Source organism: Podarcis bocagei, assembly GCF_964188305.1.
Source record: "Podarcis bocagei genome assembly, chromosome: 12".
Classification (NCBI taxonomy): domain Eukaryota; kingdom Metazoa; phylum Chordata; class Lepidosauria; order Squamata; family Lacertidae; genus Podarcis; species Podarcis bocagei.
Window position 1 is genome coordinate 34,092,518 of NC_138137.1, and position 15,553 is coordinate 34,108,070.

Below are 15,553 nucleotides of genomic sequence, written 5' to 3' on the forward strand. Positions count from 1 at the left end.
GAAGCAACGTGTCCCCACTTCACTAGGGCATGGGACAAATGTCTCTCACACTCTCACTAAATGGTTGCCAGACCAAACAAGTGAAACTTGAAGTGGCACCATCGACCACCTAAGCCACAGGTTGTCCAATCTTGCCCCCTTCTAATAGCAAAGGGGGAAAAAATTTCACTGGCCCATGCTGCGTACCTTACACAACATAAGCTAGAGACAGTTGCCTGAACGAGTTTTCTTTTACGCTGGCTAAACATTTGTAAAGATAAGTAAAGATACTTTACTTAGCAAAGTTCTGTCAGACTCCTTCCCTTCCCCAGGGCTACAACTGTTTTACACACAGATACAGCCAACTCGGGCTTTCAGAGGATCTCCTGGGTGCTGCGGCTTTCCCAATCGCCAAGGCTATGTTAAAAACTAGGCTGTGGGACATAGATCACCAGGAACTAATCTCAGCTGTGGAAAAAACATGTTCCCCTCTTTATTTTCGACTCTCTTGGGCGCAGGAATTTAACCTTAATTATTTACAATTTTTGTTTAACCCGCAAGAAAGAAGGGTTTTTTCGCTGGCTGGGTTCAATTCTAATCCTTCTAACCTCCTTTGGGGTAGGTTTGCGGGTTTGGCAGAAGGAGATAGGATCTGCCCATGCGATGCCCACCTGGTGGAAACTCTAGCTGACATGGCCCTTAAATGTAAAATGTATGATGATCTCCGCCAACAATTTCTAGACCATCTATGTATTCCAACATGGAAACCAGAGACAGAGGTTATACGCTTCTTATTACAGGGGAGAGACCAGGAGCTCACCAAGACAGTAGCTAAGTTCCTCTATTCGATTTTTTGTCGCCGAAGTACGCTACAGGATCCTGCCCTTGCTGGAGACCCACAGAGATGAAATAGATTGCTCTTCTTGTCTTCCCTTTGGCAAATGACTGTACTGTTGAAATGGCGACGAGATCGCACTAGCCTGTTTATTCTGAGTGTTTGTATGTGATGCCAATAAAGTGATGATGGTGATGAATAGCAATGGGGGGAAAGGGGGACCCTACATTTGCTGCTCTCTGTTGTCCTAAGAAAAACAGACCTGCTCTATTAAGGCAAAATGAAACAGTGGGATATTCTGCTAATCTTCCAGCAGAACACGGAGGGCCGATTTCGGCAGCTCCTAACACTATCATTATGTGGCCGTGCACCTACACATGCAATTATATATCTCATTAGTACGGCAGCCTCTATGCCGAGCAACAGTAAAGTTGCTAGAGGATAGTTTTAATATATTTTATGAGACACAGAGATATTTAATTTGTCACTTTTCAATTTCACACAGCTGCAGAACACATCCAACATGTTACTTGAAAACAGAATAATAGTTCTACAACATCTCAGATTTAATTAACAGTACCTGAATATTTAATAGACTTCTGCCTGAAATAAAAAAATAAGATTTTCTCTAGTCTAATCATCACAGTACGATTGCATAAAACATTAATTTGACTGCTCTAAAAGCTATTCCATTAATTTCTCAACTTGAGCTCACCGTGCATGACTAATTAACAGCTTAACCAAAGAGAAACCAATCAAGAAATAGACAGAAAGCAGCAATCGCACAACCATCAGTTCACATGTAACACTAAGCAAACCACAGGGGAGAGAGGCTCCATCGCCTTGGTCATTTTGGTTGCCCTATGCTGAACTTTTTCTAACTTGGCAATATTCTTTTTGAAGTGAGGTGGCCAGTACACAGTATTCCAAATGCAGACACACCCTATAATGGCATTGTATTGGCAGTTTTATTTTCAGTTCCTTTCCTAATGATCCCTAGCATGGAATTTGCCTCCTTTTTTGCAGCTGCTGAACACTGGGCCAACATCTGCATCAAACTATCCCCTATTACCCCAAGGTCTCATTCCTGGTCAGTTCAGATCCCATGAGCGTAGATGTGAAATTAAGATTTATTTATTTTTGTCCCGGCATGCATCAAGATTGTGTCTGATTTTTCTCTTGCTGCTGTGATGATACGGTAAGCCAAGTCATGGTTTCACTTAGCCTTATATCTGAACCTAAGCTGGAGTTAAGGTTTGTCCTATTAACGGCCTCAAAAAATAGCATGGTGGCAGCAGAACCAGAGGAAAAAGGCGGACGCAATCTCCTCTCTGAGAATATGCCCATTTGCGCATTCACACTAAATTACACATGGAAGTTAAACACAAACTGGGCCACTAAAACCTGAACATTTGCACCAAAATGGAAAGGCATGACCATTCTATGTATTACAAGACTCCTATATAGGAAGTCAAAAATATAAAGAGCAAATTACAGAGTCAACTGGATCCTTAACTGAACAGAAAAGAGAAGCTGAAAAGAACAATAGAAGACGACTTGAACAATGTTTACATGCTGCTACTTTTTTAAAAGCAGGGGATTTTGTAAAGCAGGGGATTCACAACGGGAGGGAAAGAAGGAAAAAAGCAGTGTACAAACTCACAAAGTGCTCTGCTCCCACTAACACGAGCAGTGGCATTGGGTGGTATGGAAAATGCAGCTCTGTCCAAAGCAGCAAAACAAAACACCTCCAAACCCAAAATAATCTCTCTCCCTACTGTTAACAAGTGGGTGCAAAGGCATTGCTTTTTTTTTTAAACGAAAGTGCTTGTACACCCATCTATCCATCATAATAAATTGGGCCACAAAGGTCCGATGCCAATGTAACTTTCCTGTTGTTGGAGACTGCGCTTATACAATTTCTCTTTCTCTTTCCTATTTGAATCCTTTCACTTCCCACCTGAGACAGAAGTCTTAACTGCAGACCAACTGCCTGTTTTGCAGCCTTGCGTGTCGATGTTAGTGCAAAGAACAGAGTTCACGGTATTGGCCTAACAACATGTTCTCTTATACCATAGAGAGTCTTGGGGTACTATCTGCAGGAGATACCTCAATAGGATTAAACAGGGGAAACTACATTTCTAAACCCCAGGTACAAGAAAACTCTCAAAATTTACTTGTGTCAAAACAGCTCAGAAGTTACAGTGGTACCTCAGGTTACATACGCTTCAGGTTACATACGCTTCAGGTTACAGACTCCGCTAACCCAAAAATATTACCTCAGGTTAAGAACTTTGCTTCAGGATGAGAACAGAAATCGTGCTCTGGCAGCATGGCAGCAGCAGGAGGCCCCATTAGCTAAAGTGGTGCTTCAGGTTAAGAACAGTTTCAGGTTAAGAACGGACCTCCAGAATGAATTAAGTACTTAACCCAAGGTACCACTGTATTTCTAAACCCCCCCAGGAAACCAGACATGTTCTTTGTTGAATGGAAGGATGTTGACACATCTCATTTTCTCCTCTCCCTGATCCTTGGTCAGGAAACATGAAGGCACCTCTTTTTTTCTCATGCTGCCTACCAGAGTCAAGACTGAGAGGCTGGTCTTAGCAGGAGGAGGGAAAGATAAGAAGCAGGAGGGTCAGAGGAGAATAGAAAAATGGGGCCAAGCAGGATGGTCCGGCCTCCCTGAAAACACTGAGCAGCAAATTGCCCAGGAGGACAATTAAATGAACTGTAACTATTCAAGTGGTGAATTTGCAAAGAAATGGGGGCTTAACTTGATTGCGGGGGAGTTAAGATTTAGAAGTGCTTTTGATTCAACTACACATCGCTAGACATAAAAACAGGAGAGCAAATTCAAATAACTGCCAACTGGTATGTGAATCTATTTTTTATGCATCATCTAAAATTTCAGGAATTAAACACACATACTCCTCTGAAACATTCTGAGTGCAGGTTCAGACTTTGGCTGTTTCAATTAGTTATATTAATGTGCCACCTTGTGGACGATCTATGAAATTGCAGTTTCAAAAAGCAATGCTAATATTTTGGTTTCTTAACACAAAGCAAAGGTGATGGTCAACTTCGCAGAACGGAAGCTTCTACATAGCTCCACAGTAGCAACTCCTAATATATTTTCCATGGATGAAAATCCATGGACCACAGATCCTACAAGTGCCCCCAAATTTAACAATAGCCCATGAATAAATCCACTTGATTCTGGCAAAAGGATACCAAAAATGCCACCTTCTAAAACCAACCAATTATCACCCAGGGGTTCTTCAGAATCTAACACATATCTATTTAGCATAGTGGCTAATAATAATAATAATAATAATAATAATAATTTTTTATTTATACCCCGCCCTCCCCAGCCAAGGCCGGGCTCAGAGCGGCTTACAAGCAATAATAAAAACAAGATGAGTGATTACAACTTAAAAACAAAAATAAAATACAACATTAAAATAATGGAACATTAAAATATTAAAATGGAGCCTCATTGCAGGAGAAGGAAAGAAAAAAGAAAAAGGGGGCGGAGGGAATCAAATTGGCTCCAATCCAAAGGCCAGGCGGAACAACTCTGTCTTACAGGCCCTGCAGAAAGAGATCAGATCCTGCAGGGCCCTGGTCTCATGAGACAGAGCGTTCCACCAAGTTGGGGCCAGTGCTGAAAAGGCCCTGGCTCTGGTTGAAGCCAATCTAACTTCCTTAGGGCCTGGGACCACTAGGGTGTTGTTATTTATGGACCTTGAGGCTCTCCGTGGGGCATACCAGGCGAGGCGGTCCCGTAGGTACGAGGGTCCTAGGCCGTGAAGGGCTTTAAAGGTCAAAAGCAGCACCTTAAATCTGACCCTGTACTCCACCGGGAGCCAGTGCAGCTTGAAAAGCACTGGATGAATATGCTCCCATGGCAGAGACCCTGTGAGGAGCCTCGCTGCAGCATTCTGTACCCGCTGGAGTTTCTGGGACAGCTTCAAGGGCAGCCCCGCGTAGAGCGAGTTACAGTAGTCAAGCCTGGAGATGACTGTTGCATGGATCACTGTGGCCAGGTCGGATAATGAAATGTATCCATCAGTGACTGAGGTGGATAGAAATTTGTTTTATGGTGGATTTTGTTTTTTGTTTTTTACTATTGCGGTAATTAGATTTAGATTTTATTTGTTTTAAAAGTATTTTCTCCCCTTTGGTTTAAAAAGAAATCTAGATTTAATAGAAACTTGTTAAAACATGTTAACAAAAAATATTTAATGCCTTTAAAGTGAGACATGAACAATAAAACATGTGAAATGACAATAAGTTGCTTTTCTTCCTAAGAGAGAGAGCTGGGGAGAACGGAAAATATCTGCCTTCTGAGGTACAGCATTATGACCCTAACAATAAGTGTGGTATTCTTGTGGGATTCCTAATAAACCTAGGGATTAGAAAGTCAACAAAGGCACAATATTTTTTTTTAAAAAAAATATGCTACCCTGGATCACACAAGAATAATTCTCCAGGTCCAACCAAGTGACCCTGTTTGACTATTTTATGTCCTCAAGCTACTGGAGCTTGCCAATGTTTTCAGGGACAGGCAACCCCCAAATTGTGTGTCACTTCAAGAACCATCAGGGCTACCTCGTCCCATTCTCAGAAGCCCCTTCTGTACCCACAAGTACCATAACAGAGATCCTCTCTATTTCTAAGACCCTTAGAGTCGTTTTGCCTTTGCGATAGAGATCTTGGGGTAGTGGAATGGTGTGCAACTTCAGAATTGTGAGAATGCACACAGTTGCACAAACCGCTGTGAACGCTGCTGGATGCACCTGACCTTTCTCTACATCAGGGGTGGGAGAACGGTGTTGTTGCTCTCCAGTTCCCATCAGCCACAGTCGGCATGGCCAAGAGTAATAAATTATAGGAGTTGAGACTCTTACTCAGGGTTGTGGGTTTGAGCCCCAGGTTGGGCACAGGATCCCTGCATCCCTGTTCCCCATCCCAGCTCTGAAGATAGCCAGGTGAAATCATGGGGAGTCTACACAGTCCCAAGCATAAACCAAGCCTTTCAGGAAGGAAGGTATGAAGTTATCCTAGAAGACTGATCCATCAACAATGGCACAGATATGCCTTCTGCTGCGTTCCTGCTCAGCCTCAAAGCACCGTTGTGGATTTCCATCCTCCACAGTCCCCAGCCTACTCATGAAAGTGACTCACTTTTTTTGCTGTGTTAATTACTAGCTTTTTCATGTCTCAACATATTAACACCCTCATGGGTGAGCAGGTAAACAAAACAGTCATTATGATTTACAGGGTTGCCTCTGATCTAAACGAACTCTGCAAGCATTTAATTAACAATCCTCAGGGATTCTGACCACCAGCTTCCTTGGGTACACAGAGAGGTCTCCAGATTTTCCTGAACTACTGTACAATTCCCACTATCTCTAATTATTGGTCATGCTTGCTGGAGCTGATGGAAGCTGCAGCTCAGCAACATCTGGAGGGGCAAAAGTTTGCCCATACCTGTTTTTGGTAAAAGAGTTAGCAGTAAGCAAAGATGTCGGAAGCTGGTGGCAACAGTTTTTACTGATTTTTTTGTTTAAAACTCAAACATGAGTTTTACAAAGGAGTTTTTCATCGCAATACAATTTTAAAACCCCATAAAGAACAACACCATACCATAACAATTTCAAGTGCAGAACATAACTAAAACCAGTGCAAGCTACGAAAAGGAATTCCCAGCATCACACGGTCCTATTAAAACCAGTTTACTCAAAAAACGCACAATTAAAACCGACAGTATAAATGTGGGTGCGTCTTTTAAGCCCATTCAAGGAGCAGGGATAATATGAGATCAAATTCCAAAATTCTGCAGGCAACTTGCTGATAATTCTTCTTTCAAAACAGCTTTCTCAGCACAGAAAGCCTATGGACTTCACAGATCCTAAGATGTCAGTATTGTCCAACAGACAGTGTGGACTCAGTGAACCTGCCATGGATACTATCGGACTGGTACAAAAACAACAACAACAACACTCATGAAATCCATGAAAATACAAGAATTAACAGGGGTCATGCTTGCTGAAGCAAGAATAGCTGATGCTTTCTCCCCATCAACTACAATTAGCAATCCAACTGCTGGGGAACTGTGATTTACAGACAAGAACACTTGCTTGAAGTGGTGATACCATCTGGGTGGATTAGTGATGTCTGCACATTCTGCCCAGGAGGACGTTGTTGGTATGGCCAGAAGACTTATGGTTTTCTGAATTAAAAAAACTAAACTGATAACCTCAAAGTGCTTTTTATTTGCCTAACAAATCTATATTTCCTAAGTCCTCCAAAGCGAGAACCAACAGGTGATTAAGTTAACACATTCTCCTGTCAATCCAGTCCTGGGCATTTTCTTCCAGAGCAACTTTACCATTAAAAAAAAAAAAAAACCCCACAAAGGATGTCCAATCCTATAACATAAAAAGTGATAGTTAACCCACTACGACACATACAAAAAAGTAGATGGGAAAAATAGATCACCCAATGATGAGCAAGGCAGAATTTTGAAATTAAAGGTATGAAAAGCTGAGGAAGGAAGGAAGGAAGGAAGGAAGGAAGGAAGGAAGGAAGGAAGGAAGGTTGATTTTAAATCTGGACAGCCTCTAGAGTTTCTTTTTTAATTCTGCATGCCTCATCCTCTTTAACTAAAGGCCACACAACAAACGTAGCCCAACTACCCAAACCACATTCCTAACTAGCATGAGGGAACAGCAAAACAAAGGGTTCAGGTGGCTTCGCCAAGCCACTTCCTCAACCTGCCTCCAGCTGTCCTTTGAACATTAATGAGTCGCTACAACAAATGTGTGATAAAGCCCAAGGAGCATTCTTGTGCAAATGGATGGTAACAAGCATTATGCTCCCTATTCTAAGCAGCCACCATCACAAGTTAAGGACACAGTGGCCCAGCAATCCGGGGGAACATATTTGTGTGTACATTCAAGGAGCTGGAGAGGAGTTGCCTTCTGCTGGTGGACTCTGGCCAATGGGGCACAGAACCTAGGAGTCAAACCGTTGGACCATCTGGCTCAGTACTGTCTACACTGACTGGCAGAAGCTCTCCGGGATTTCAGGCAGGGATATCTCTCCCAGTTCTACCTGAAGATGCTGGAGATTGAATCTACAAAGCAGATACTCTATTACTATGCTATGGCCCTTCTTTTCAAAAAGATCAGATGGGAGTTGTAGTTTTAGCAGCATCTGGAGGTCCTTCCCATTCCTTGAAGATTAAAGACGGTAAAAACTCTTGCTCAAGCTTTCTTGGAAAGTCCTCTTATTTTCTGTTAAGGTTCTCTCTTTTCTGGCTGAAGCCATTAATACAATTGTGGTCTTTATACACTACCCCAAATTACTACAGTCCAAAGAGGATTTAGCTCATTTTTGATCATGATATCATGATGACATTTTAATGTGTGGTCATGGAACTATATCAGGCTCTATAGCATCTGTACGCCAAAAGACATAAAGAAAAAAACAGGAAAACAATGTGAAAATGGGGAGACCAACCTAGCCCCATCCATCAGCAAGAGAAGGACTAGCTGCAGGGAGTGTGATTTGGCCCTCCCTGCAGGAAATAACACTAATAAGAACACTGTAATTAGAAGCAGTGGCTGAGTTTAGTTTTTTCCTCCTCCCTCCCAATCCTTTTGCCTTTCACATCATGTATTTTAGCTACTAAACCTGAGGGAAAGGCCTTTTCTTATTCCCGATTGTTGCACAATGCTTTGGGAGCCTTTTTATAAAAAAAATAATGAGAAGCAGGTAAAAATATCTGAAACAAATGTAGAGTCTACATATGAGACTTATACTAGATCAAAACTGGTGACAGCAAAAGCCAAGTTGGTTGCGATCCAGCAAAATTCTGCATAATCTGGTAAATGTTTGTTGGTTTCAGGAAAGAGTGGAATGAGTATCAGAATGTCCTTTTTAAAGGAGTCGCAGACTACTTAGAAATTATACCCAGTCAGGGCAGTGGTTCATCTACCGCATTACTGCTCATTAAAATTCACAGCAGCTTCCCAAGATTTCAGACAGAGCTACCTTTTGCTGGAGAGTGAACATGAGACCTTGAATATGCATGGCACACCATGTACCCTTCCACTGAACTGTGTCCCTCTTTGCTCACTCAGGTATTCATTTCTGCACAGGCAGGCATGAAGATTCTCTCACACAACGGTACAGCAGAAGAAACTGCATATTCTTCTAAGTGCCAACATGGGTGGTGAGTGCCAACAGGGCTGTAGCCAAAACAGACCCACTGAGAATAAAAAACATGCTTGGAAGAATCCTTTTCACAGAAACAGAAACAAACAAACAAAAACGTTGAAGGCGGAGGGGAACTGATCGTGCTAAGTGACCACAGAATGCAAAGTTCCTGTTGGGAGATGGAAAAACAGTGGAGTATTCTGGAAGGGGGCATGACTGGCTAGAAAACTGCACACACAGCCCAAAAATGGAAAGAAGATAAAGTCTCTACCAGAGAAGAATGGAAAATTAAATTGTTGGACTATGATGAAATGGCAAAACTGACTGGAAAGCTCAGGAACCAGGAAGATCAAAACTTTAATAAAGAATGGGAAAATGTTATCATTTATCTTGGAGACCACTGTAAGCAGTTGAAAACACTAACAGGATTCCAACAACACTTGTCATGTAACAAGAGATAGGGTCATAAAGGAGTCATAAAAAATAGGGATTATTGAAAAAATGATGCAGTAGCAAACGTTTAACAACAGAAACCATGCAGGGGAAGGTGGGAAGTCCAAAGATTCAGAGGAATCTTTTAATTGTGGATGTGTTGTGGTATTATTATAACTTTAATTTTGTAAAACCAAATAAAAAATTACCGTATTTTTCGCTCTATAAGACGTACCAGACCATAAGACGTACCTAGTTTTTGGAGGAGGGAAACAAGAAAAAAATATATTCTGAATCTCAGAAGCCAGAACAGCAAGAGGGATCGCTGCGCAGTGAAAGCAGCAATCCCTCTTGCTGTTCTGGTTCTGGGATAGCTGCACAGCATGCATTCGCTCCATAAGACGCACTCACATTTCCCCTTACTTTTTAGGAGGAAAAAAGTGAGTCTTATAGAGCAAAAAATACGGTATTTGAGAAGTAAAACTGCACACACACACCCTTGAATAAACAGCAATTGAATAAAGCAAAGGAGAAACCTCTGTTCCTCCCATGAAAAAAATCAAAAATAGAATCTGGGATCTATTTGTATTGACTGCACAGACGTGTATCGCACACAATAATCCATGAACCTTCTAAGCAACTCACATAAGAATAAAAATAAATATCAAAGATTCAGAGACTAGGAGCACTAAGCAGCCTCTGCATAATACAGAATCAAAAGATCAAGATCTAAAAACTGGAGCTCCAAAAGGTCTGAGCAAATAAAGCAATCTTCCCCTGATGCTTAAAAGACAGAGTGTCACCCAATTGGATGCCAAAACAAAGAAAATCCTATCCATCCCATAATCTCTCAATGTGGGGGATGGAAGAAGACTATACACTAATGATCTCAGTATTGTGAGGCAGGGAGAGATACATTTGAAAAGAAACATCCCCTCCTGTCCTATTCCTGCCCAATCTAGCTTCCTCCTTTGAATGAACAGCCACAGAAGGTTTATTCATTCATCAAGTGTATGGTGTGGTTTGTTGCAAGCTCTGAGGCAGAGCAGAGCACACACAAAAAAGAACTGAGAATACGCTGTCCTCGGTTTAAAGGACGTCTTTTTTTAAAGAAAGCTCACTGCTCATCAACACAATGACACAAACAAAGCCCAAGAGAACCACAAAACAATGACAACAGCAAAACCCCATCTCTTAAATTGAAAGAGGTGTCTTTTGCTGAAATATTATAAGAAATAAAGCACGTACAGTTCAAAGAGGCTACCAGTGACTAAAAAATGCATCCTTTAAGTTAATAGGGAAACTTTTTTCTCTGGCTTACACAACCCACCAGAGATATACACCATAGTGTAGACAATGGAAAATAGGCAAGGGGGCAGTAGGGATAAGGGGCAACTACCCAACTTCTTCTAATACTTCCTGCTAGCCCAGAAGCGAGAAGAGAGACTTTGAATGGTTGCCCAGAAACCACACGATTCCCCGTTTGCTTCCTCTTTTCCACCCCAGTTTAGCTCTTGCTGAGCTCAGTTGGCATGAAACCAATCAGAAAGAATTTAACAGGCAATAGCAGGGCCTTACTTCAAAATGGTGGGAAACACAACCAAGACTCACAGGGCCTGCTAGCAGCCTTCCACAGGCTAGATTCTGCCCACAGGCCACCACTGCAAACAATTAATGTGATAAGTTAACTTTGCAGTTTGAATAAGGAGCGATTCACAAGTACAGTGGTGCCCCGCAAGACGAAAAACTCGCTAGACGAAAGAGTTTTCCGTTTTTTGAGTCGTTCCGCAAGACGAATTTCCCTATGGGCTTGCTTCGCAAGACGAAACGTATTGCGAGTTCTTGCGAGTTTGTTTCCTTTTTCTTAAAGCCGCTAAGCCATTAATAGCCGTTAATAGCCGCTAAGCCGTTAATAGCCGTGCTTCGCAAGACGAAAAAACCGCAAGACGAAGAGACTCGCAGAACGGATTAATTTCGTCTTGCGAGGCACCACTGTACAAGAGCACAAAAAATGACAGAAACTATGATAGCTCACAGTACCTACTATATATATATACTATACCTTGCTTGGAATTCTGAAGTTCTCCAGGGGGCTCAGATCATGAATACTCTCCTGAGGACTTTTCAGACCCTTAAGGGAGGAAAAGACAGTTTATGTAATACAGTCCGCAACCTCCACAGAAATACTTCAGAAATGCTTTGGTTTGGACTCAGTCTGACCCTTATGTTTCCCTCCCCTTATGGTTTTGATTCATGGGCTACTTTTAAAATGAGGCTGCATTTTAAATTGCATTTTAATCTGTATTTTAAATTGGTTTCCCCCCCCCCATTAGGTTTTTACTGTAATTTTACTGGTGTTAGCCACCCTGAGCCCGGCTCTGGCCAGGGAGGGCAGGATATAAATAAAAATATATTATTATTATTACCCACAAATAAGTTTGCAGGAGAGTGTGTGTGTCAGCCATTTATTGCAGCCATTGCCAAGCTGATGCCCTCCGAACATTTTGGACTACAACTCACATCAGCCCCTGCCAGCACAGCCATTCTAGCTGGGACTGGTGGTCAAACAACCAGTGGGCACCAGGCTTGTGAAGGTTGATTTACTGGCACTGTGCAGGAAAATAACTTGATTCCTGCACTACAGGGGTTGGACTTGATGACCCATGGGGTCCCTTTCTCATCTACAGTTCTATGATTCACCTGAGTTCAGTGCTGCGGCATTCCCAGCTTCCAGCAGCTCTGGACCAAACGAGCGTCTGATTTGTTTTCCCCTCTGCTTCCAATCTGGAGCTCCGCATTTTCATTCTCAGTCCCACTAATGACTCCACGGTCCATTTTCGGGGCAGAAGGAGGTTGCCACAACCCATCCATATTGCTCCTCACCTGTGGCTGAAAGCCACCTTACCACCCACCCCCAGCTTCTGATTCCAGTTGTGAAGAGTTGTACCTCAACCACTGCAATTTGTGATTCCTGCCCTGCACTGCAGTTGTCGGACTAGAGGGCTCTTGGAGTCCCTTCCAACTGTACAATTTCCTGAAAAGAGTGACTATGTATGGTACCAGGTCATACCTTTGCCAATATTGCACCTGAAAGTTATTTGAAAACACAGTGGGCTCTGTTATCCTAATCAGGCAGCTAATGGTATAACAAGTGTAAAAAAGACAAAATGCTGTCTACATGGCATTGGCTGCTAATAAGTTACTGGGTGAGATTCAAAGTGATGGTACTGGTGCACAAGGCCCTATACAGTTTGAGTCCTGAATACCTAAAAGATTGTCCCACCTACTACATACCAATCACTGTGTTCTGCAGATACCATTCTGTTAGGGAGTCCATTCTGTACTATGTCCTTTAGTGTGGTAACACCTACCCTTTGGAAATCCCATTATATTCTCTATTGCCTATTCTCAATATTATATTCTCTATATACATTATATTCTCTATATTCTCATACTGAGCACTTGCTAAATATGTTCCTTTTTCAACAAACCTTCTAAATCATGGAACCTTCTTGATTCCAGCTGGTATCTGTATTGGATCTGAAAATATCTTATGTGCTATAATTGCTTTAAACTGTAAATTTAATTGTTTTATTCCATGATTTAACTGTTTTATATATGTTGTTATTATATTGCAAATTGTTTTGGGATGCCTGTGTAAAGCAAAATAGATATAGTAATGGCTGATCCCAAGGAACAAAGAAACAACATTTACTGAAATAAATTCTATTCTCTAACTTCATAGTATTTAAATTTAATATATATATTTAAAATATATATGAAAAACAATATACTTTGAGAAGCAAAATGAGAGCAGCCTAATCCAATGAAGTACTGAGGACATATTATGTCATCCCTTTAATAGCAAAATCAGGAGTGGACACACAGAGATATTCCACATGTTTCTCTCATGCTTCGCCAAGCAAGCATAGCTCTATTCTTTTTCAACTGGGATCTTTCCGGGACCAAATCATTGGGCAGTTGCAATCCCTTCAGAGCATTACATTTTGCAAGTTGATCAATGTAGCCCAGTCCACACACACTCCAGAGAAGAGATTTCCTCTGATGTTTATTGTGCCTTTATAGAAAAACCTACCTCATATGAAACAAATTACCATAAAAACAAGAGCATCTGTTTTACAAAGATTACTGTCATCTCTGTTTCCCCATTCTGTGCTACACTTCCCCAGAAAACCTACAACCTCATTGTATGAGTTCACCAGCTTGGTAGGTCCTAAAGTCAGCTTTACTTGCGCAGATAACATATGGCTCTTTCTGTCACCAAGCACAGAAAAAGAAATTGACAAGTACATATGGCTCCCAAACACCAATACCATTACATCACCCATAGAATTCAATGGATGGGAGAAAACCTCAAACCGACCAACCCACGGTCTACATGGATAACAGAAAATGTATCTGAAGACCAGGTCAGTCCCTAAGCCTAAGGATTTGGGAAGCTTGCATTAAGGAAAAAATGTGGGCAGCCCAGAAGGCGGTAGCTCCCCCTTTCTTTCAGGAAAGCCCATGCCTATCTCCTTCATTCACCAACTCCTTCCCACAATGTGTCCCATTCATTCAGAAATCCTTCTCGCCAAAAAGAAAGCAATGGAGAGTACCTAGCTATTTTTTACTCAAAGCAGACGTAGACCCACTTGAAACTGAAGGGCCTTAGTCATCATGCTCTTCAATCTACTCTGGATGTGACTAGCAATGGATACAACGCCAATGCATGGCAAGTTCCCATCCCTGTTCATCCTTACTGGATAAGATCCCCTGCCCTCTCGGAAGCCCTAAGAAAACTCGACACTTGTATGCTTGTAAATTCCTGCCCTCCCCCACACTGAAATTTCCCTAGGAAAATTCATCACAACAATCCAATGAGGCTACCACCTTATGGGCAAGTCCAATTAAAAAGACAACAGGATTCCCTGCAGAGGAGAGAAAAACGCACAGAAATTGTGGCGCGTGTATTTTAATGATTTCCCGTGTCTTTCTTTATGCGACACATTCACATGGCCACCCTGCCGCTTATTCCTATCACCCGAATGCCGCCTGCGTCCAAAGCCTTCCTTTCAGTTGCGGGGATTCTGGCCTTGTCCTACAACCGCAAAGACCACCCTCCCACGACGCGGGGACCCTCCCACCACCCGCCCTTGGCACCGCCGGCTCCGCTCTTTGCCGCACCGTCCTCGCCGCCCGTGCAAAACCTCCGCTCCCCGACCCGCTTGCCCTCCCGGCGGTACCTGTCGGGTCATCAGAGACTTGATCTTCTGCATGGCAACGCAGCGCCGGCCGCTTCACAAGCTCCTGTCACCCATCGCGCTCCGCTCTCTCCGACACAGGGAAGACATTTTGTACATCACGTGATACGCTCTTCCGCTTTCCTGTTGCATTATGGGATCGGTAGTCCAGGAAGGACACGCTCCTTCCCACACTCTGGACCTGAAAACGTAAGATACACTACAACTCCCATCACGCTCAGCGGGACGTCTCTCCGCTCACCTCGAAGAGTAGACGTTCCAGGAGGGAGGAAGCTGCATAGAGATAGAAACAGTTAGAGGGGCAATCTGATACATGGAGACGGAACTTCCTGGTTTCTTCCTGGCTGTCTCCGTCTCCCGACGTTAAATGAATGGTGACCCTAGAAAACAATCGGGATTTTAGTAAATGCAGCTGGGCAGCAGGGCTTGTTTGTTTTCTCGTTTAAACGTATTAAAATGCCTTGCTTCTGACAACAAACTCCACTATCCTCCTATTTGGATGGGGGCCCTGAAATGTTTAATATTTATCATGTTTAATATTTCGGGTCAGAGATGGAGCTGAGGTTGGGTTGCCTTGTAGTAACAAATTCCCTGTACATAAAACCCAAACTTCAGACTGCAGCAAATCTGTTTAAATTACTCACTCTGATTCCTCCCAACCCTAATCCAGAATGCAGTTTCACGTCAAAGTCTTGCTTTTCTTAGATAAAATCGCATAAAATTGCGTTAGAAAAATGGTGAACTCCTTTGCTGCTGCTGCGCTTTGGTGGGGGATGGCTGACTCAATCACAGCTACCGTTAAATCCCAAATCAC

The 15,553-nt window shown here is 42.5% G+C and overlaps 1 protein-coding gene across 1 annotated transcript in view; it reads right to left on the reverse strand.

Moving 5' to 3' along the window:
* The window catches only part of VPS50 (VPS50 subunit of EARP/GARPII complex), an 83,218-nt gene extending 68,345 nt beyond the window's left edge, over positions 1-14,873 (reverse strand). The window contains exons 1-2 of the mRNA XM_081163076.1: positions 14,722-14,873; positions 11,538-11,606 (exon numbers count right to left, since the gene is read on the reverse strand). Of these exons, the coding sequence (XP_081019202.1) occupies positions 11,538-11,606; positions 14,722-14,754 (102 nt within the window). The 5' untranslated portion in view covers positions 14,755-14,873. The remainder of the gene's footprint in view (positions 1-11,537; positions 11,607-14,721) is intronic.
* Positions 14,874-15,553: the final 680 nt, after the last annotated feature.